General features: G+C 31.8%; 1 protein-coding gene across 1 annotated transcript in view; it reads right to left on the minus strand.

The window, feature by feature from the left end:
- LOC118196353 (SEC14-like protein 2) overlaps window positions 1–24,040 on the minus strand; it is a 79,379-nt gene that overhangs the window by 20,776 nt on the left and 34,563 nt on the right. The window contains exons 5-9 of the mRNA XM_035367789.2: window positions 22,254–22,347; window positions 22,036–22,130; window positions 15,850–15,928; window positions 6,776–6,856; window positions 4,533–4,619 (exon numbers count right to left, since the gene is read on the minus strand). Of these exons, the coding sequence (XP_035223680.1) occupies window positions 4,533–4,619; window positions 6,776–6,856; window positions 15,850–15,928; window positions 22,036–22,130; window positions 22,254–22,347 (436 nt within the window). The remainder of the gene's footprint in view (window positions 1–4,532; window positions 4,620–6,775; window positions 6,857–15,849; window positions 15,929–22,035; window positions 22,131–22,253; window positions 22,348–24,040) is intronic.

Raw genomic sequence — 24,040 nt, forward strand, 5'->3', positions numbered from 1 at the left:
TCGGCCGCTGGTGGGAAACGCCTAGATGGGAAAGTGGTTAGAGACTCAGGCTGCCATACTGAAGGGCCAGGGTTCACTCCTGGAGAAGGCATGCATATAATATGTCTGGCCTTTTGTAGGAGCCAACTAATGAAATAAATATAAATTATAAAACATAATTTTGGAAATGGGTGAATATAAATTGACTTATGTCTCCAAACAATGTTTAAAATCTCCACACAAATAAGGCAATCAGATGTTAAAAATCTTGAAAATGCTTCTTGACTGCTAATTTAATATTGCTCACTTGTGATAAAATGACTGTTACAGACACCTTTGGTTAAAATAAATTCTTATTAAAATGTTTGATTCATACCTATTCAACAGCATTTTTTGGACAAAAAGTTAATTGAAAAAAATCAAATTATACTAATTTTTTATTACAAAACAACTTCAATTACTCACTTCAGAAATTTGAAATTTCTTACAAATTGATCATTTTTTAATGTTTGCACACATAAGATTGTATGCACAGAAATATCTTACCTTTAAAGAATTTCTTTATCATTTTAAAGTGGAAGATGTCTTAGGAATTTTCTGTGAAAAATATTCCCACAAATGAAAGCAAACAAAATCATAAAAAGCTATAACAAAAATGAAGAGAAATTAATAACAAATTATCAAAAACCTGATTTTTAAAATGATTATAAAGGGAAAATAAAGATAATTTTTAACAAAAACAATTTAAATAATAATTTTTAATATTTTAAGTCATTTACATTACAAAATAAATTCAAGAAAAGGATTATAAATAAACAAACAAAAGCAGCAACGTATGCCAACAATAAAATTAAATAAGTTTTAATGCTTTTGACATTAGAAACATTCTTTAGTGTTTCACTTTCTGTAACTGTTACATTACATTACAGAAGTATGACATATTACCACAATTGCTTTATCATCTACGCAGCTTACAAGGAAGTCACTTCTGGGAGATGTTGCCATTCTATGTGACATAAGATCTTTTATTCATTTCTCAAATTAGAACATATTACTTAAAGGAGCAATGTAAAAAAAACACATTTCATACTTACTCGAAAATAAGAATACCTTACATTTTTAGATACATTTTAAGAAACAAAACTATAAGTGAATATTTGATAAGAGCAGCAGTGTTTCTGATTGGGATGAAAGTTAAGCTACTTAATTAAAAACAATATTTTACTATAAATATAGGAGGATATGTTGTTATTTATTTGTTTTCAAGCAGACTAGTGGGCAGTGTAGTTGATGCATATCTAAACTAGCTAAACTAATCAACTTTCAAATTAGTGGTAGTTAATGCAGTTTATATATATCTAGTACAAGTCATTTATTTAATATTTAAGAAGTGTAGTTATTTTGCATAAAACATTCTTCCCATTCTGCAATTTTATATAACAAAATACACAATTACAAGACCGTGCCAAATTTGGAACAAATATGTAGCAAAATAAAATCTGAAAGCTTTCAGATTTTACATTATGACCAAAGTGGCTTTTTTATGTTTTGTGTGTTATCTTTATTTATTAAATATCATGTTCTTTATACTTAAACCATACAATTCACTTCAACAGCAATATTGCAATATAATTTTAAAATGGGCATATCTTTAGAATTTCCGATACACAGTCTCACGCACTTGAGATAAAAATTTTTTTCCCCATACATTGTTGTCATTGCTCGCTTTGAAATCTTTCACTTTGTTAATAAAAAATTCATTAATGGTTGCTTCCAGATGCCCATATTAGGATGGAAACTTACCTTATTCAAAATTTGTTGGCCCTAGGTTCTGTCGTTTCTGTCGAGAAACTTACATACATTTATGCAGCTTCTTCATTATTTAATGTCTTTAAATAGGCTGTAATATTTGGTAAGCAACAGTTTGAAAAGTGAACCTACACTTAAGTTTTCAATGCAAAATGCCAAAAAGAAATTAATAGCCCTTCTGGGTTGATACCCTTCGGTCTAAAAAGGGGGGGAACCTTGTTTTTGAGTAAATATAGTAGTTATGTCCCATACCCACAGTTTAAAGAGGGGAGAAGGTACAAGTGTTATCACAACCACCTTAGTAGAAGTTGCCAAATTTTCAGAATGTGCATAACTCTGGTAACCATCCATACACATAAGAAAATCAATCACAAGGCATATCATGCGCATATCCATTCTTTAAGCAACCATACTCTTCTTCAGTTAAAGGAATGTCGCCATATTCGTATGTGTTTTTTTGTTGCATTCCACAGGTTTCATCAACAAACTGTGATATTGTTTAGCCCTAAAATGAATTTTAAAAATGAACTTGTTGAATTTGCCAGCAATGGAAGAAACTGGGGTAAAATTTCAGCAGGAATACAGAATTTTGCTACAAAATCTCCAAATGAAACAATAAGGAGATGCATTTGATATATAGACAAAGTCTCTGCAATTTTCCGATTTTTTTAAAGAGAACACAAATTTCTGTGTACTTGGTGAGAGCAATAGTGCAGAAAAATTACAGAAAGATTTGGAGAAGAATCAATGTATCACTTAATGCTTATTTAATAATTACAAATTTGCTAAATTATGTTTGGTTTTCTCATGTTGATAATGTCTGTCAATTTATGATAAATATTAAGTTTGGAAATCTTTTTTAAAAAGGTCACGAAGCACCCAATAATTAACTTTTACCTTGAGGGCACATACCCTTTCTGCACAAATTAAGTACTTTTAATGACCATTAATGAAAAAAATTAAGCGCCTACCAGGAAAGCAAATTCCGAACTTCATTTTTGTAATACCTTTCAAGGAATAAAATAAATCTATATGTGATACATTATTATTAAACAGAATCTAATACTTAACTATAAAAAAAATTCGAGAATAAAATCAACTTTGTAAAATTTATCAGATAATTAGCATTAAATTACACAGTTCCTGCAAAATTTACACTTGCATTATTTATATTTTACACTTATAATAAGTCCTAAATATGTTAAAGAAGATTATAGACATTTAAGTTTAGTTAATTCTTTCTTTTATGTCTCGTTTCATCATGTACTTTCTCAGTCCACAGGTTTATACAAAGCAGCATACGTTAAAAGTCAAAAGTAAAATCATAAACAGCATAATTCTTAACACTAGCATGGCTGTTGCCTCTGTTGCTGTTTGCTGAGAGAAAGACAACACTGAGCAAAACAGATATTTCTTTAATAATATTTTACTTTTTTAATAATACGAGTATTGGGAATAAATATGAAATGATATAAGGTCAGCTGCGACACCAAAGCCAGTGTGGCAGAATTTTTAGAAGTTAGTGAAGCAATAAGCAGCAAAATTTATAGATGGCAAAATTTTTAGAATTTTGGATAGACACTGGGCAGCATAATGCAAGACCCATAGAGATTGCACCAGGTGGAAAATGTCCTGTGTACGGTGCAGATAGACATATAAAATTAATCTTTTAAATTTTTCAATTTCTTTACTAATAGAAAAATTCCTTCCTACAAATGTCTGTCCATGTGATTAATATTAGAACCATTTTTGGAATTTTCCATGCTTGTATCTAGTGAAAAGATGAGAAAATAAAGGGAAGTTAAAACATGTTAAAAGCAAGACTTCTAGAATGAAAAGCAGAAAATTCAAATAATTTTGTTTTCATTGTTCTTTCAAAAGTTTTCCATAGAAGAATACGTTGTTAAAAACAAATAATCCTACCCCCCCATACAAAAAAAGAGCTTTATAAATTGAAAATTTTTGAATGCAAGTGAAATGACAAAGTCTCCTAAAATACAGTACTTTAGACATGACTAGTACCCTCCTACCCAGGTACCCAAATGTTTGCTCTAGGACAATGCAACTAGATATGCAGAGAAGGAACATTGATTACAAAACCTTGTGTATTTTCAAGTTGCAGGAAACCACTCAAACTCTTGAGTTTGCATTCTGATTCACAGGTTATAAATATACTGGTACTGAATCTTGACTAGCCTGGTCAAATTATACACATATATTTCCATATCCATACAAATTTGCTTCCAATCTATACTTATTTGCAACATGTTATGGCAACTGTTTGCTCTTACAGTTCCTTATTTTATATCACAGCACAGATCCCAATGCACAAGAATGCTCAAAGTGTTGAAAATTACTACTATTCTAGTAGTCTTACAAAAATGAATGATTTTTATTTCTACTATCCTTTGAAATGGTATGTTGTGCTGTATAGTATAAGAACTGCACTTTTACTTGCATTCTGAAGATTACGTGAGAATTCTTATTTCTCATGTAATCTTCAGAATTAGAGTAAAATGTATTCTTCATATACATTTTACTCTAGTGTACAATATATTTTACATTTTATGTTTTCATAATATCACACAAATAATTACATTAATTAACGGAGAGTTTGCCAGAATATTTAATACTTATTCTTTTATTTCATATGTATTAAATGTCCTGTGATGCTTTGATAAAATAAAGAAAAGTAATTAATAATATGTATGAAATTTGAGAAGGTACGTGAATACTAAAATTACCTTTAACATATACATGTATTTTTTTAGCCGTTTCTTCACTCAGGAATGGTTTTATCATTGCATAAGCCATATGGAAAAAAGCAGGTGCTAGAAGGAGGAAAAAATGCATCTGATATCATTTCACATGGGGAAAAAAAAAAAAAAAAAAAAAAAGAGTAAACTTAGAGTTAAACTATCTTTCATTTATAATAGTGATGAGTTAAACCATTCTTCTTTAATTTTCATCAAATTATTAACTTAAAAATATTAAAAGAACAATAACAACTACACATACTATATTTAACACAGCCATCAAATACATACTACTGAAGTTTCTTGATACTAAAATGTGTTATTAGTAAGACCAGAACACTGCTGTTATTTTTCAAGATATACTTTAAATTCTGGTACATTGCTGTGTGAATTTGTTTTCTGCTGTTCCTTTTGCAGCACAGATATCAGTTATTGCTACAATGTGAAAAGGCCATTCTAATCCAAAAATATCTTAGCAGTAATTAAATTTCAAGAACATACAGACTGAAATTAAAGGGTAAAAGTCCAAACAAAGAAAAACAACCCTATTATGGTACCTCTCTATAACATTTTACTCTTGACATAATGTATTCCTGCATATGGTATTCATCAGGTGATCACAAGATCCAGTTATATCTGAATGCTAATAATACACTGTGTCTTATTATTCCATAGGAGTATCTCTCTTCCACTGATTCACAGTGTTACTTGCACCACATTTCAAATAATTCATACTACATACTGGTAGATAAGATCAGTAATATGAAAAATATTTCTTTGGTACTGATCTTGAATCCAATATGTAACTTTCTATCAATGAGCTTGAATCGAATAGTAACTTCTATGATACTGAACTAGGATGGAGAAACCACTTGAAATAGTAACTAAGACCATTTTGTTTGACAATATGCTTCCAGCTTTCACTAATCTTGATCTGCCTTTTTTTTTTGTGTGTGTGTTTAGCCCGACTTTACTGCTTTATGATAATGTCAGTTACACTAGATTGGAGCAATACATTTGTGAATTTTCTTTACAGAATGATGAACATGACTCCAGTTATGTCACATATGAATGGATTCTTTGTATGTTCAATGTGATGGCACAACACAACTTTAATACAGTTAAAACATATTTCTTTCCATAGAATTACTTCATGCATTTATATTTCATAAGCAAATCTATTAGTAATTCTGACTACTAAGTATACATATGTGCATTTAAAATTAAAATTAAAAGCAAATTCAAAAATCACATTCATAAACAGCAAAAAAGAACAAAAACAAAAGTCATTAAAAATAGTGTCACTACAAAATTACATAAGTGAACAAATTTTTAAAAAATAATTTCAAAGTTAAAACTGACAATTTAAAAAAAAAGTATTCAGATACAACAAAGCAGAACAAAAACGAAACTCGATCAAATCAGTGCAAGCAATTATTCCATAAATACGAGAAAAGTTTAATATATATATATATATATATATTTAAAAAGAAAAATTAAATTAGTTTGTATTTTCTGTGATATTTATTCCCATTAGGGCTTGGTGTTCTAAGAAATATAAAACAAAAATAGCCTGCTTCTGAGATTTCTTAGCTAATGTATGTTTCAGAAAATGAATTAATATTTGAAAAAGTTTAATCAGGAAAAATAAATAAAACTGTACATTAATTTCCCAACCCCAACAGGCCAGAAATGAAAAAATAGCACTCGGCCAAAATTTAAAAAAAGAACTACTGCATTAGCTTCTAATATGTGATATAGTTAGCAGTTTATTAGAATCTCTGCTTAATATTTTTATTTTAAGCCACTTATGTGTGTTAATATAACTGAAAGACAATATTACAACATTTTTGTTTTTGTATATAATAATTCACCACAGAATATATAGCTATTTAGAAAAACTCCATGAAACTTAATCCAAATAGTTTATCCTTAATTTTAAAATCATACAGTAATACTGAGAAATTTCTTTCCACAATTCAAGATATCGTACTACGTATCTATATATAAATTTTCACAAATTAAGAAAATTGTCAGAAGCTTTTTAATTTTAAAATGATTCTTTTGCTTCTTACTAATAGTACCCAAAGTCATTACACAAATAAAATTTAATTAATAAGAACAAAATTATCAGAAAAAGTATGTATCAATAAAAATAATATTGCAATGAAAGTATGTATTAATAAAAGTAACATATTAATGATATGACAATAATATGATGTTTTATTTACCATTGATAACATAAGCTTTCTTTAAACGTTCTGGATAATTATCTTCAAAGACTTTTACGAGCTGAGTTATCATATCAACAGCTGAAAAAAGTTGAAAAAAAATTTCACATAAATGGGGAGGAGCAGAATAATAATGATTCTGTCTAAAATAATTACAATAAAGGCAAATAAACAATCATAAGTAGTTCTTTACTTTTCCATATGATTTCCTATTTACAAGCTAATAGCAAGAAATGGTACACACATCTCTCTAGCTCTCTCTCTATATATATTTGAAAGAACAAATAAAAAGAACCACATCATTTTGATACAAACAAAAAGGCTATCCATACCTTCAGATATTCAGCAAAAATCCTCTCATGTTCAATTAAATTCATACAGTTCAGTAAAGAAATACTTAAAGCAAAGCTATTAAATTATTGATAGCTGATACACAAAATCACTGATCATTCAGTTTCAGTGGAATTTAGCAAAAATTTAGTGCATAATATCTAGAGCACTGGTTCCCTGCAGGGTGGCAATGTAATTTGAGGGTTTGTTGATTAAAGAATGGATGGGATACTTTCAGAGGTTGCAGGTTTTTTGCCGTGGCTGAATTCTGCTTTGCTTTCATTTGACTTGCGTGCAGATTGTTTTGGACAGGCTTTGGCAGTACACATAAATTGCTGTATGAATGAGAGTAAAATTTTGGGATTTTGGCAACCAGGACATTTTTTTTTTTTTTTTTTTTTGTTCCGCTAAAAATTTTGAGGAAGAGACTGACTTCAGTTTTAGATGTGGAGGTGCTAGGAGTGAAATGCTTCTAGGCAGTGGTACTACAGAAGAAAAATGAGTTTTCCACAGAGTCCCCTTGCATGAGAGTTCCTTCGGGACACACGTTTTTTGGGACTATGCATCGAAATTAAGATAGTTGTAGATTCTGAACAGGGAAAAGTACGTGAACATGGAAAATAGAGTTCCTGGCCTGGCGGCCGATATATAATTCTTGTGTTTCTTCTATGTGTAAAGTCTTCAAAGGAAAATTCGTCTGACAGGAATAGTTTCCACTGGAAGATGCCCGAGTCCCTGCTTCAGCCAGAAATTTCTACTGTGCTAGAACTAAAGATAAGTTTATTTTCTTTTCTTTCCTTCTTTCATTAGTAGGATTGACAGTAATGGACTCTTTTTTTTTTATTAGTTTCTAATTAGATGAAAGATCATATTTTTGCCCTCGTGCTTAAACAAAAAATTTAGAAATAATGGGTCTCTAAATTAGCATGAAATGGTTAAGCATCCCTGTTTAATTTCTTAAGCATAATTATATTCTTGTCATTCTATTAATGTGTGCCAGTTGCATACTGGTTAAATTCTTGTCATTCTATTAATGTATTAAATGTAAGGAGCAATGTTAACTGAGTATCCTCCTTCGCCTGCTTCAAGCTGAGGCTCTGACGGTTTTTCCATTTTTTTTTCCATGAGACTTAGCGATTGTTAGCATTTAACTGAAATGATTAAAAAGATATATTTACATTAGGTTAATTCAATATTCACTTAATTTGTAACTCTATAATTTTGGTTATTTCTGGAGAAAGGGGTATGCCCGTACCGGAAATTGAAATTTTCATGTGTAGGTTTAAGATTGTATGAAATGTGTAGGAAATGAGAATTGTATGTCTGAATTGTTTGCCGCCCAGTCAGTATGGTGGTCAGGGAAGCTGACTGCGATGCCGAAGGGCCTGGATTCGAATCCCGGAGAAAGCATGGTTGTAACTGTCCGTCCCTTCAAAGGAAAGGCGATGGTGGCCCACCTATTAGGTGCCTCCATAATAAAGAGACCAACACATCCGGCCTTGTATAGATTAATGGACTGGGTTACATTTGTAATTGTTCACAATCTGCCATTAGAAACATATATATATATATCTGAATTTGTGTTTATCTGGCAGTCTAAAACACGTTATTGGCTTTAACTATGAATTGTTTCATATCCCAGGAATGATTGTTGTATCTTGCTTAACCGAGAGAAAAAATGTTTTGAATAAACCGAGAAAATGAATCTTAAATCTGACTCTGTAAGATTTTTTAGCTTATTATTATTAATTTTTATGAAGAATTTATTCACTAAGCTTGACACAGTGCTTAGCTATCGCATTTGAACGTCTATTCCAAATGCATGTCTAGCCATTCAACAGGCGTAAACCTCGTCAAAACACAATGCTATATAGATGTATTAATCACTTAATGATTTGTCTTTTGTCATTTTTGTTTTTGTTAGTTTCAGAATAGGACAATATGGTTCTATTCTGTTACCAAAAAGGCACCACTACATAACAAGATTGACACTTGAAATTGCTTCTAATATTTAACATATTTTTAAAATCAATGCTTTTATAAATATATAAATTTAGTATAAGTGCAATTTAAAAAAGTAAAACAAGAAAACACAATTTAAAGAACACAAAATTAGACCAGAAAACAAGAAACCAACTGAATATTTTTGAATGAAGTGATTAAAAAAAATTCAATGAAGCAATTTTATGCCAAATACTAAAAACAAAAATTCATCAATAAAGCCAGAATAACCATTGATTAGGCTAATTAGAATCTGTAATTTTTTTTTTCCTGAAAATTTGTTTATATTTGTAAAATTACAATAATACAAAAAAACAATTAAACATAAATTTTATAAACCATTTTTTCAAAATTTTTGTACATATTCTTTAACTAATTTTCATCTTTAAGTTACAATTATTGTCATGATTATGTTGTATACTGTACATCACAGAGAAAAACATAATGGGTTGATGAAGAAAACCATTTCTTTAAAAGAGGTCGATGCAAGAAAATGTTGGGAATCCCTGATCTAGGGACATTATATATGCATCAGTGTCCCAGTGAGTAGTAAAATGTTGTCTAGCCACTTTCCACTAATACAGTGACAGACATATTTTTTTCAGGTAATACATTTATTTTCCCTCCAACAAATTTATCGAGTTATATTTGTTATCAAAATATTCATGACCATGAATTGCAGGAAAATTATATTATTCTTCAATGGTAGTGAATTTTCAATTACAATTAATATATACAAGCCAGCTCCTGATTAACCAGATCTCGGCCAAAAAAAAAAAAGGTTAAGTTTGTTTATTGCAGAATGGGAAAATTACTATTATAAACCATCAAAATAAAGCAAAATGGTACTTCCTAATTACTATGGCCTCCATTTTGTAAACAGTGTAAAGATTACTGATTAATCACCAACACAACCCATTTTCAATTGGCTGGCCGTCCTAAAGACGATAATTTAGGGTTTTCTCTTGACAAGAAGAGCTACATTTATACAATTGCCTTTGCCTCCCTTTTTTTAAATATACAAATATTAACAATTCACAATCGCTAATAATCCTCTCATCATAAGAATAACAAAGAATATTTCATGTGCTAATGTATTTACTTAGGGGGAAAATTCAAATGTGCAAAGCATTCGTAGGCGATACGTGAGAAAGGAAAAACATATGTTTTGACCGCTGGTTCACTAGTTTTAGAATATTCTTTATAACAGCGAATCAATTTATTTACTGTTGGGCAGAGAACTAACACTGCAGATGTGGCAAAAGCAAATCAGCCTTTACAAAATTATAACTAGTAACAGTTTCATGAGAGTGGTGTATTCTCTACATCTAATCTAACAACCAAAAAGGGAAAAGGTGGCTATGAAAAACAAAACTGATAGGGTTCTTCCACAATATTGGATATTTAGCAGGTTATATCGAGAAACTAGTGATTTCATCTTCCTCAGATTCCAAATAGAGAGGCATCCAGACTCATAGCAAAAATTATAGACTGTGTTCAAAAGCGATTAATGATTTATTGACAGCTAGAGAACATATAAAACAGAAGTGGAAAGAGTAAATTAGAGACATTTTACTATGAACCGTAAATTTTATTCTGCTGACCCAACAACAGCTGCTCGTACAAAAAACATTGAAAGACTGAGTGGTGTGTATGCTAAATGGTGCAATAAAAATCAACAAGGTATGGTTTGCCATTATCATGAGTCTCACCACGTTCATGTGATGCAAACCCTTGGAATGAGAAAATTATGAAAAGAATCACGGAAAGATGGCAGCCACAAAATGCATGTGAGAAATAAACAACAATAATCCTAGCACCAATTTGGTATTTACAAAATATGGAGACTATAATAATAAGGATATGCAGCAAAATTTCTACCTTATATGTAAAAAGAAAAAAATTCACAAGATAATAGCAGCAATAGCAGATGATGATATTAAGATTTTTTTTAAAACTGATTACAGTGTACCTGGAATATATAAACATTGTTAAACCATCCATTAACCTTTTTGCGACGGCGCACCTTTGTTTAAGACGCTCCTCCTGCGGGACGGAAGAAAATCGAAAGCAGTTGCCATACAGGACGGAGGTTTTGCATCGCTAAATCTAATTTTATAAAAAAATCAGAAAAAAAAAAAAAAAAAAAGTTTCACTTCTAGCATCGTAATTTTTAGTATCATTTTAGATTATTACTTGAGCTCTTATATATGTTAAAATTACTTAATAATGTTTTTTCTTTATTTTACATGAAAATATACTTTAAAAACTGCTTATCTTGTAAAATAATTCTTGGAAGCACTATTCAAATTATTCCAAAGTTTTAATTAATAAAAATCCATCAATAAAGTTTAAATTAAATAAAACAACACAATAAAGACTATTTACAGTAAGAAGTAATAAAATTTAAAATGAAGACTGAGTGTGGTAAATCTCAAAGCATGGAGAAGTATCACTTTCTAACTCTTAGAAAAAGTATCACTTTCTAACTCTTTAGAAAATGAATCATCACTCTTATTTGCGTTAGTAAATGGTTCACTAACCATACGAGGGTATTCTTCCTCTGATAAATAGCGCCTTCCCACCATAATAGACTGGAGGTGAAGCTTTCCTAAATAAAAAGAGAAGAAACGGTAATATATCTGAAGGCAATGCAAAACGTAAAAGAACTCCACACAGTAGCCCTAAAAGACCGTACATTGTAGAGGGGAAAAAAAATAGAATAAAAAAAGGAATTGGATATAAATCAGAGAACGTTTTCATTAGGAAGCAGAGATTTAAAGAGCCCACCTCTGTTTATGCTTTCCCTTCCTCCCCACCCTCGCAACAGCTGATGAGTAAAATACCAAAGTCAGGCAATATATATCAAACTCAAGGTCAGGAACTTAAAACTGTGTTCATTTCAAAAGTAATGGACATAGGATGCCATCTAGTGGCCTTCAGAATATTGTTCCAGCTTAAAATGTGTATACGCATCCTCATCCTCTGAATGCAATCTCTAGTGATGTGTGGATGGGACACCCAGACACCTGTAAAGACCCGTCTACACGTAGCGATTTTCTCGGCCGACAATATCTGAGATAGCTTGCCTGCCCACACGGAACGATTTTCTCGTTAGTACAGGAATTCACTCAGCCAATCACTATGAAAGGAAGTGTTCTCGCCCTCTACAGTGTCACACTGTCTACGATTTGTAAACAAAGCTTACAGTATTGTCAAATAGTCAAAATAATGGATGACTATTTTAAATTGCTACTATAGATACAGCTACAATTTTGAACTTAGCTACTGCTACAGAAGGAGAAAAAAAGCATTTGGACCAGAAATTGTGTCAAACGACGAGAAATTCCTAGTGCCTTCGTAATTCCCTGCTCCAGGAGCTGCGTATTGAAGACACAGTACAATTCTGAAAGTATTTACGGATGATGAAGCGTGATTTTGATTTTTTGCTAAATTTAGTTTGCAGGAAATTTATTTTTTTAAAAAAAATCTTTTCTTTTGTGTACTGAGTACGCAGATTACTCCTTTTTAAGTTTATTTATTTTTAAATTTCACTTTCTGGCACTCCTATTTGTTCATTTAAATCTTGAAATGATAAAATAACCATGTTTCAGAAAAAATAAGTAACTACTGTGCTTTAAATCAAAACCTTTCTTAATGAATAAATAGACAATAATATCATGAATATCAAACCAATATGAGTAAAAAGTTCTAATAAAGAATAAAGATTACTACATTACAAAGCAACAGTGTAATTTCAGTGCAAAAATTTTAAATAAGAAATATCATAAAGGTGCAAAGTCTTAAGTAGTATATTTATTGAACGTTAAAAAACTAATACCAGTATAATTAAATAACTAATACAGTCTGAAAATGACTCTATCAGTTAATCAGCGAATAAAATTTAGCAATATTGAATTAAATTGGGCTGCAATTTGCAAATTTTTTTGCAAAATTCAATTAACACAAAATTGAGTTTGTGACTTTTGATTTTCTTTTGACCAGTAGATCTAAAACACGTGCCAATGACCATTCGAAAAATAAAAAGATGGATGTTAAAATTCAATAAACACCCCACCCGTAGGCGAAAAAAAAACCCGACTTTTAAGTCAACCAGTTCTAATTTAGTGAGGGAGAAACTAAATTAAAAAGTTCTTCCAGGCGCAGAAAGTCCAAAATTAAGGTGGGGGATCGAACACACGATCTCAACGTATGGAGAAAACCTAGTCTACTCTTTACCACTAGGCTACGATCGCTCGTGTAGGAGGTGTTGGAAAAGCTATGTACTTCGTCACCTGATTAACTCCCATTTTTGGCAATTGAGTCTCTGCGCTGCTTTATTCTCGACTGGAGATTTTGCTTTTTGAATTTTTTCAATGAGTGCGACCACAGTTTCAAGGAGTTTCTGAATATTTTTATCTAGTACCCATGACATGGCATCATTAATAGTTTTTGGAACTTTTCTTGGGGGAGTTAAAATCGTGGAATATATAAAGCAATGGGGAAGACAAATCTTATCAAAATAAGAGAATTCCTTATTTTTTTATTTTTAAAATTTACATTACTCGTGTCCCACAACATAACATTTTCTCTATAGAAAGCTATTAGTTGAATTTCGCTCCATTGAAATGCAGCCGTGTTTATTATTCCAAATGAGGAGAAAAGCACGTGATCACTCAAAGCAATCTAATTGGCTAGAGACTCCGATTTTATCGTACGCTAGTGAGCAGTGAACACCAGTTCTGAAATTGCGGCAGAGAACATGACCGATTTTTGGCGCATGCGCAGATCCTTAAAATTGTTGCTCTATGTGAAAGTTGGCCGAGAAAATCGCTTCGTGTAGACGGGCCTTAGATGTTCTTAGGGAATGCGTATATGGGACGCCCGTCTTGAAAGGGTTAAACGTAAATTGTTAAAACACAAAAATAAATTAAATGTACAACTATTCATCTTTTATTTCTTATTAAATATTATCAAAATACAAGATTAACATAAACAGAATTTCTTTTTTTGTTTTAAAGTGTTTTGCTCTTATTTTGAATGCAGATTTAATTTAACACATCATTCAATAAGTCCCAAGACTAGCTAAAAAACAACACCCATTTCACAAAATTCATGTTTATTCATCAATATAATCACCATCAAGAGCTATGCAATCATTTCAATGCTTTTCTAACTTTTCGATACTATGCTTGTAAAACGATCTGTCCTTGTCCACAAAATAAGCTTCAGTGGCAGCGATGACTTCCTCATTCAAGCATAATCTTTTTCCCTGGAGCATATTTTTGAGATCAGCAAACAGCCAGTAGTCGTTGGGGCTAGATCTGGGGAGTATGGTGGGTGGGGAAGCAGAGTGAAGCCCAACTGGTTCAATGTAACAAGTGTTTGCATTAACTTGTGGCGCTGGGCATAGTCTTCATGGAAGATGATTTTTTTCCTTCTTCATGTGTGGTCTTTTTTTTTTTTTTTTCTCCCCGATTTCATCCTTCAGACGCACCAATAACTCATTGTAATAGGTGCTATTGATAGATTTTCTCTTTTCAAGGTAGTTGACTAAATTATACTTCGCGCATCCCAAAACACTGATGCCATGACTTTGCCAGCTGACTGTTGTGTTTTTGGACGCTTCGGACGGCTTTCACCGGATGCACACCACTCAGCTGACTGCCGCTTCGACTTCGGAGTGAAATAAAGCATCCATGTTTCGTACATTGTCACATACAGATGCAAGAAATCCTGTTTATTTCGAGTAAACAGTAACAAACAGCTCTGTGAATCGTCGACTTGCTGTTGCTTTTGTTCAATTGCGAGAACACGCAGAACCCATTTGGAACATGCCCAACTTTTCATGTAAAATCGTACACACACTTCCAGTTGATAAGTTTACCATCTCAGCAACCTCACGAACTTTCACTTTGGGGTCATTCAATATGATTTTAAACACTTGTTTCACATTTTCTGGAGTGACTGCTTCATTTGGCCTACTCGAGCGTGCGGCATCATTTGTATCTGTGCGACCGTGCTTGAAATCAGCATACCAACGGCAATGGTTGTTTTTGATGGAGCAGAGCCTGGATAACATTTTTCAAGCCATTGTTGAGCTTGGACGGTATTTTTGCCCATTAAATAGCAATGTTTGATCAACATTCGAAATTCGTTTTCTCCATTTTGTCCACAAATGCACAAGTAGTGCCCCTTTCACCACAATAGCTTCACTATTTCTTCCGGTCCGAATGCCATGAAAATCATACATGTGTCATTCGAAGGTTAGTTCTCTCGAACAACGAAGTCAAGTTGATATTAATACACCATCTGTCAGTTAGTCCCGGGACTTACTGAACGATGTGTTACATAACCAAATGAATTTATTCCCAAAACACCTTAAAAATGCAGTAAATTGTAAATAGTATTTTCTGTTAATTATAATACAGGTTATTTTTCTTTCCTGTACTTTCTTTAATATGTGGCATAATTGTGGCAAATTAACGCCGATTTTGCGTTAATTGTGGATGTCACACCAGTATGAACCTGGTTAATCAGGAGCCTAGTGTACACACTCACGTGTTTATAATCCTTGATATTGCAAAATATAGGAGCAAAGTTATTAAACAATTGTGTCATGATGATATAAAATAATTAATTATATTACATATGACGAATGGTTATGAACTTTAACAACAATATGTTAATATGTTTAGCAGCATCAAATAAATATCCCCCCTATATAAATAAAAATAAAATACCTGGTTTCCATGCAATCTGTTTCATCGTGAAATTATCCATATCAAATATAACACTATGTGTCTCAATTTTCTTCCCAAGCTGGAAGTATTGAAAATGAACACATTAATATATTATAAAAGAAGCATACAGTTTAACTATTACATTATAAGTAGAATGTAATGATGTATTCATTCCTACAGTCTTGCAATGAGTACATCTTATCACTTTACAGTAATAATAATACTTAAAATAAAACAATTTACAGAAATTAAAACTTTTTATTCAATCAATACCTTCCGACACTATCAGCAGCCTAAAAAAATTAATGAATAGTACATACAAAAATATTTGTATATCTGACATTTCAAACAGTTCACACACTGCACACTTACAGATGATTAAATAATGTTTGACAAAAGCAGAGCTAGATATACAAGACCAAAATACGAACATTTTGCGAGTATGTGGAAATAGTAAGTTGAACTGACAGCATTCTGTTGGTGTTAATTGCATATGGATTTGCATAAATTTCGTATGGATTTCAAGTGGTGTGCATCATTAAATGAATGCAGAGTTCACAGACATGCATTTTTCGTATAGAACTATGGATGGAAACATAGCAGCAATTCAAAAGAGGTAGTAAAACCATTCTCTGTTCTTTGAGTAACTTCTCAGTTTTAAACAAAGCCACATAGATCAAATGCATGCTGGCAAAGTCTGTGTTTATACAGCAACATATATTACTTGAGATCTGCACAGGGAACAACGAGTGACACCAGAAAAATGCTTGTACCTACTCCTCAATTGCCCTGCTCCACCTTAAAATGCCATTTGCGTACACACATTCCATTGGAAAATCTACTTATTTTTCTCTATATTTTTAAATTATCCTTTATATTTTTACTTCCATATACAAGGTAAAGGAAGTATTGTAATTATGAAAAATTTTGGGCATCATATTTCACTGCGATATTTTTGTGCGATATCTATAGATATAAACAGAATAAAGGACTCCTTTCCCCCCCAAAAAAAAGATTGTAAAATGGATTCAGACAAGAGATTTTCTTGTAACATTTGTACATATGCATAACTCAATAATGAGAAGCCATAGAATGTTGAAATTTTGTATCTGACACTACTATAACTTGTAGTTGTATACCTCTCTCTTTCATTGCTGTCCATATATATATATATATATATATATGTAAGATAACAATGTATGAATCAGAATTATAATATAACTATAAACATTAATTCTTCCTCGCTATTCTAAAATCGTAATAACTTATCTGCATTGCGTCATTCAAATTAATCATGCGATCTTACGTAACCGTTAATACCAGATGCCTCTTGACAACCAATCACCGAATTGTAAACCAAAACTTTTCTCTTCGCGTGCTTCCATCTTGCATAACTACGCACTTCATGATTTATGTTTTTTTTTTTAATTTGCTAGTGTTGTAACTCTTTCTCTTTAAAAAGCTTCTCTGTCGCTACGCCTTTTTCTTTTTGAAGGGGGGAATATGTAAGATAACAATGTATGAATCAGAATTATAATATAACTATAAACATTAATTCTTCCTCGCTATTCTAAAATCGTAATAACTTATCTGCATTGCGTCATTCAAATTAATCATGCGATCTTACGTAACCGTTAATACCAGATGCCTCTTGACAACCAATCACCGAATTGTAAACCAAAACTTTTCTCTTCGCGTGCTTCCATCTTGCATAACTACGCACTTCATGATTTATGTTTTTTTTTTAATTTGCTAGTGTTGTAACTCTTTCTCTTTAAAAAGCTTCTCTGTCGCTACGCCTTTTTCTTTTTGAAGGGGGGAATATGTAAGATAACAATGTATGAATCAGAATTATAATATAACTATAAACATTAATTCTTCCTCGCTATTCTAAAATCGTAATAACTTATCTGCATTGCGTCATTCAAATTAATCATGCGATCTTACGTAACCGTTAATACCAGATGCCTCTTGACAACCAATCACCGAATTGTAAACCAAAACTTTTCTCTTCGCGTGCTTCCATCTTGCATAACTACGCACTTCATGATTTATGTTTTTTTTTTTAATTTGCTAGTGTTGTAACTCTTTCTCTTTAAAAAGCTTCTCTGTCGCTACGCCTTTTTCTTTTTGAAGGGGGGAATATGTAAGATAACAATGTATGAATCAGAATTATAATATAACTATAAACATTAATTCTTCCTCGCTATTCTAAAATCGTAATAACTTATCTGCATTGCGTCATTCAAATTAATCATGCGATCTTACGTAACCGTTAATACCAGATGCCTCTTGACAACCAATCACCGAATTGTAAACCAAAACTTTTCTCTTCACGTGCTTCCATCTTGCATAACTACGCACTTCAGCTTTTGCTCTCTACTTTGCTAAGATGTAATTTCGCTGGCTTGCTTTCTATCTCAGCAATATCAAAAATGTAAATCCTCTGTGGAAAGGCACGACTAGAGTGCCAAGTGATTGTGGTCACAAATATCAATTGGAAATAAAAATGGAATTAAAACTGCCTCGACTGCCAAGCTTTTTCCTTTCCTTGTGCTTTTAATATGACATATATATATATATACATATATAAAACTGAGCTTATCAAGCCCGGTAACAGAATAAGAATATACTCACTTCATTACTCGTCTTGGCAAGCTGTTTTTTTATTTTTTATTTTTATTTTACTATTTGTACGAAGGGAAGGAGGTATTGTAATTGCAAACAAATTCAGGTATATTTCAATGAAAATATTCATTTCAACGACTCTTGAAACCAACTGAATGATGTTTTTGCATGACATCTGTATGTATGAACAAAATAAAGGACTTTAACACGTAATCGTGCATCACCCTTTTCTGCTGCAATTGACTGTACCAATTATGTACATGTATATATATATTCCCACTCTGTTACCTGGCTCAGTGAGCTTAGTTTTTATTCTTATATGTTAGTAAATTGTGCATTTCTTGCTTTAAAAGTGACTGAATTACGCAATTTTTATGTTCCAGTTAAGATTTTTATGCCTTTAGTTAATCTCCATGCAATAGTTGTAGAAATATCAACAATTTTAAAACTCAAGTGTCTAGTTAAGCCTAATGAACACCATTTGTTTACATCTGAAACTCACTAGAATAGTGAATTAAGTCAGTTTCTGCACCTTCAATGTCGTTTTGCCAAGCAGGACCAAAAGAATCTGCCTTCTTGCCGAACTGCTTTTTTTTGCATAGAAACTAACTTTAATTGCAATTTTTCTTTAAAATTGTATTTCATGCTTTACCATTTTCTCTATTTTACAATTTTTAGTGAAGATGTTTTGATGTTTTATGTATTTTTGCTTTGCCATGAAGTGAGAACTGAATTAATTGAATGAGAAAAAAGCATTTAATAAAATTTGAGGAAATAAATTTAAATGAAATGCAGCCAAAAAAATAAGTAAAATTTAATAGATTATACAAGGAAGTCATGTGGTATCTACATCAGATTTTTTTATTTGCATATATTGGTAAATTGTGAATTTTTTTCAAGTGATGAATTATGTTCTTATATTTCAGTTATGGTTTTTATGCCTTTAGTTAATCTTCAAGCAACATTCAACAACTTTAGTGTAATTATTAACAGTTAAAAAACGTAAACTCCCTCAGGACGTGTATATCATATATGCATCAGCAGTTAATCTTCTTACGAGATGGCATTCCATTCATTAAAAATACTTTTTTTACCAATTGTTTTGATTTTTTCTGTGATGGTATCTAACACTAATATAATCATAAATACAGAATATCGAGAGAAATTCAAAATAAAATATTTGACTCTTCATAAAATGTAAAAAACTTACTTAAATCTCTTATCTAAACATACGTGAAAAATAACAAAATGTATGATAAAATATTATAGCATAAATGATTCTGAAAGGAAACAGTGTGTGATAATTTAAACGCTATCATTTCATTAGTTATGAAATACATTTTCAGGTTGAACTTTTTAATTATTCCATCCCAGCAAAATAACCAATTCTAGGAATCCCCTCATTTTAGACACATCTAGAGGAATATGTTGATTTTGGATGACAATGAATTTTCACTCTTCTTTTGTTCACAGAAATTACTAATTTCAACTATTATATTCATTAGATTATCGAAAAAATGGTGAAAAAATCAATTTCATTTTCATAACTTTGAAATAAGTTTACTTCTGCAATTGCCCTAAATTCCTGAGGCTTCAATTACTTAACAGAGTTTGTGACAGAGTAGTCACTAATCTGCTGGAATGTGAGGTGAAAGAAAACAAACTTTCGTCCCTGAGAAAATTTTATATGAAAATCGCTATTCTCATTTAAATCTACAGTTTTTTGTGTCAAAATAGTCACTCATGGTCACAATTTGAATTAAAAACATTCTCTTAGACATCACACTATTAGTTTAACTTATGCCTGCTACCTAAAGAAGATGGAAACTGAATATAAACTGGAGTTCTTAAAACCACAGCTCCACAAACAATCTTTAATCAAGTTAATTTAAATGAAATTTAATACAAACAAATGAATAATTAATTATTGTTGCGAACTAATCTACAATACCATTTAAATTCTGAGAGCATATGTAAATCAAGTGCAAGTATCAAAATCCATGTATAAATATAAAATTAAAATTCCAAAATTTATTTAATCCTACAAAATTTTTTTAGAATAATTCATAAATAAATGATTGTTGAGCAGGCAGGAGACAGACTTATCAAGAGAAAGTTGCATCCAAACCTAACTCTTCAATCATTCTATTCGTGTTTCGTCATTCATTTAGACAAGGGTAAAAGTCAAAACCAAAAGTAATACCAAATGTGGTAAATTACCAAAAAGAAATTTAAACAAGTGGAATTTTGAGAAATTAGCAATTAAAAGACAAGTATTAAAATTTAAAAATTATAAAAAATTAAAAAAATAAGAGTAGAAAACCAAATTTTGGAACTCTTGCCCACAGAAACTTCCTCTACACGAATTATGCATATACATTAGACATTATCTATAAAAAACAATACATAAATTATACTTAAAAAGTACTAAAAAGACAAATAAATAGTCAGTTTTAATTTCAGGGCAGAATCATTGCCAAACTAAGTGATGTCACTAGTGTTTTATTAATTTAACCTTACATTAGTGCCAATGTAAGTTTAAGTTGAGTGTACAGTTGCTATCTGTGATCAATTTTAAAAAACCCTATTCTGTAAAATTTTTTGTAAAATGTGTGTTCTGTTGTAAAATTGTGTAAAAAAATTGTAAAATGCAAACTGAAACGTGTGTGAAAAAATGTTGCAAAATATTAAGGAATGTAAAATTTAAAGGATGTGAAAATTGAAAAAGTGTACTAATAAAATTTTGAAGTAAAATTTAATTTTAATTTAGATTTTGAAAAATTTTTGATAAAATTTTTTTTAATGTTAATTAAAGAAAGAATTTATTGTAATATTCTAAATTATTAAAATCAGATTTCAAGTGGTTTAATTAAAACTTCACTAAATACTGGCCAAAAGTAAGGAAAATTAGAAAAAGATAAAAATCTTCACTCAATTCAGGCTATAATTGAGACTTTTGAAAAGAGTTGGCCCTTCATTAGTAAAAGGAAAGTATCCAGTATTGATTATATATACATATTCACAAATTAATTTTTACAATATTTATAAGATAATCCCTTAATTCTTCAAAATCCTCCATTACCCTCCAGTTAAGGTTTAAGGTAATGTTATCATACCATAAAGAGTCAAAAAATTATAAAGAAAAGTTATGGCCTGTCTTTTTAATATATAAATTAATAAATTGGGTTGGGATATGGTGATTAACTTGAACATTAATTAGCTTTATTATTTCTTCCTTTAAATCTTCTATTTCAGTACATATATTTTTTATTCTGATTATTCTATAAAATGTGTTTCCTATTACTTTTCTAGAGATAATTATTTAAAATTAAATTTAACTATATTCTATTGAAGTAATTACATAATTATATCCAATTGAATACAAAACTGTAATTACTACATAAATAATTATACTATTTGACATGCATCAAAAACTTTTCTCAGTGAGCATGTTTCCCCCCTCCCCAGAATATTGTTAAAATGTTTGTATTGATTTTTTTGGGAAGGGAAGAAGATATTATTTTTGGAACCTAGTTAAAATTAACGAAAAATGCTTACTTCTTCAGTTTGATCTTTCATATCTTGTTCACTTATCTCCATGAGCTTAACAACATATTTTATAAATTCAGATTTCTTAACAGAATAAAACATTCCTGAAAATAACAATTAGAATAAAGATAAAAAAAAATTATTAAGCATGAAAGTATAATGCTGAAAACAATATATAAATAAAAGATGAATAACATAATGCATATTTTTATAATGAATTAGAATACCTTTGATATCCATATGACCAAAAGGTATAATCCATACAGGACAGCCTTCTTTATCATGTCCAACTAATCCACCAGGAAAGTACTTTTTCAATACCTAAAACAAAAATACCATATAAATGTGGTGTCTGATTAAATGGACACGTTTTTGCATTCAGTAATCAGATGGATGACACATGAGAGTTATGCATATGATGAATTCTAGATAAGATGAATTCAATTAGGCAAACAAAACTTCCAAATTATCGAAGATGCTTATCTAACAAATAGATTGTGTAATATTGTATTAATTGAGTTTGTGAAAAGAAGCATTACAAGATTGAAAAATATTTATGGCTAAATAACTTATTACATCAGCAACAAAGAAATAATTTTACTCCAAATCCATCATTCAGAATACAGTTGCTCATACATACAAAATATTTATATTTTCTACCGTAAGGTTTCCAACAGCTTGAATATTGAGCACAATTTATTTCTGGTTCTCTTATATTATCGGAACCGGCTTCAGAAATGTATGTATGCGTATACACTGCTCGACAAATGCAACTCCAAGAAAGATTGGTCAGAAAGTGACGAAATTTGGAAAAAAGAGACAGCAAGCAGCAATAAGTGATCTTTATTTCAAAATGATAGTCAGAATACATAGCGAGAACGGAGTCGGCACAGCATCACCACCGCGGACAGCGATGCACGAAGAAACACGCCTGGGCATATAGTTAATAAGAGTGCGGATGGTGTCCTGAGGCATGGATCTCCATTCCCTTTCAACCATTTGCCGCAGTTCGTCTTCTGAACGAGGCAGAGGCAGAGTCTGCAAACGGGGTCCAATCAAATCCCACAGATGGTCGACTGGTGACAGGTCAGGAAAGTACGGTGGCCAGGGAAGCATCTGTATATACCTTGCAGAGCATCTTGGCAGATGCGAGCACTGTGTGGTCGGATGTTATCCTGCTGAAAAATTGCATTAGGCACCCCCTGAAGGTAGGGGATTGCCACCGGCCGCAGTACATTATCCAAGTATCGTTGGGCCGTCATAGTGCCCTGAATACGAACTAGAGGTGACCTGGAATCATAGGCAATAGCGCCCCAAACCATTATGCCAAGTTGTCGCGCAGTGGGGCATTCCACACTTACTGCTGGATTAGGTCTCCACGTCGACGCCACATACGTATGCGCCGACTGTCACTAAATAAACAGAAGCGTGACTCATCTGAGAACACAACGTTTCGCCATTTTGTCATCCACATCGCCCCATTCCGGCACCATTCTAAATGTAGGCGTCTATGCTGTGAGGTCAATGGCAGTCTTCTTAACGAACGCTGTGAGTGCAGGCCACGTTCAAACAATCGACGGGAAATGGTCCTGGTCAATACGGGAACATCCAGGGTATTTTTCACATGCTGCAGAATTGCGGTACAAGTGACTTGCGGGACCACCACAGCTTGTCGGCGGATGCGTCAATCCATGCGTGCTGACGTCACTCAGGCTGCAACCTGTCATACATACAAAATATTTATATTTTGTATGCACCCCGTCCTTCTTTCAACCATGTTCGCCATATCCGATGAACCGCGCTCGCATCCATGTGGGTATCAGCTGCAATTTGACGTAAGGACCAACCCGCCCTTCTCAGTCCGATCACCATACCCCTCGTAAAATCGTCTATCTGCTGGAAGTGCCTTCGTTGACCGCGGCCTGGCATTCTCTCCTATTACACGTATCCTCCGTGACAAAAACCAACTTTCTTCGATAATTCATCTGGTAGAAATAATGACACGAATATTGCC

The sequence above is a fragment of the Stegodyphus dumicola genome, chromosome 7, assembly GCF_044657685.1.
Source record: "Stegodyphus dumicola isolate Sdum_Otavi_A_Nest chromosome 7, ASM4465768v1".
NCBI classification, from domain to species: Eukaryota; Metazoa; Arthropoda; class Arachnida; order Araneae; family Eresidae; genus Stegodyphus; species Stegodyphus dumicola.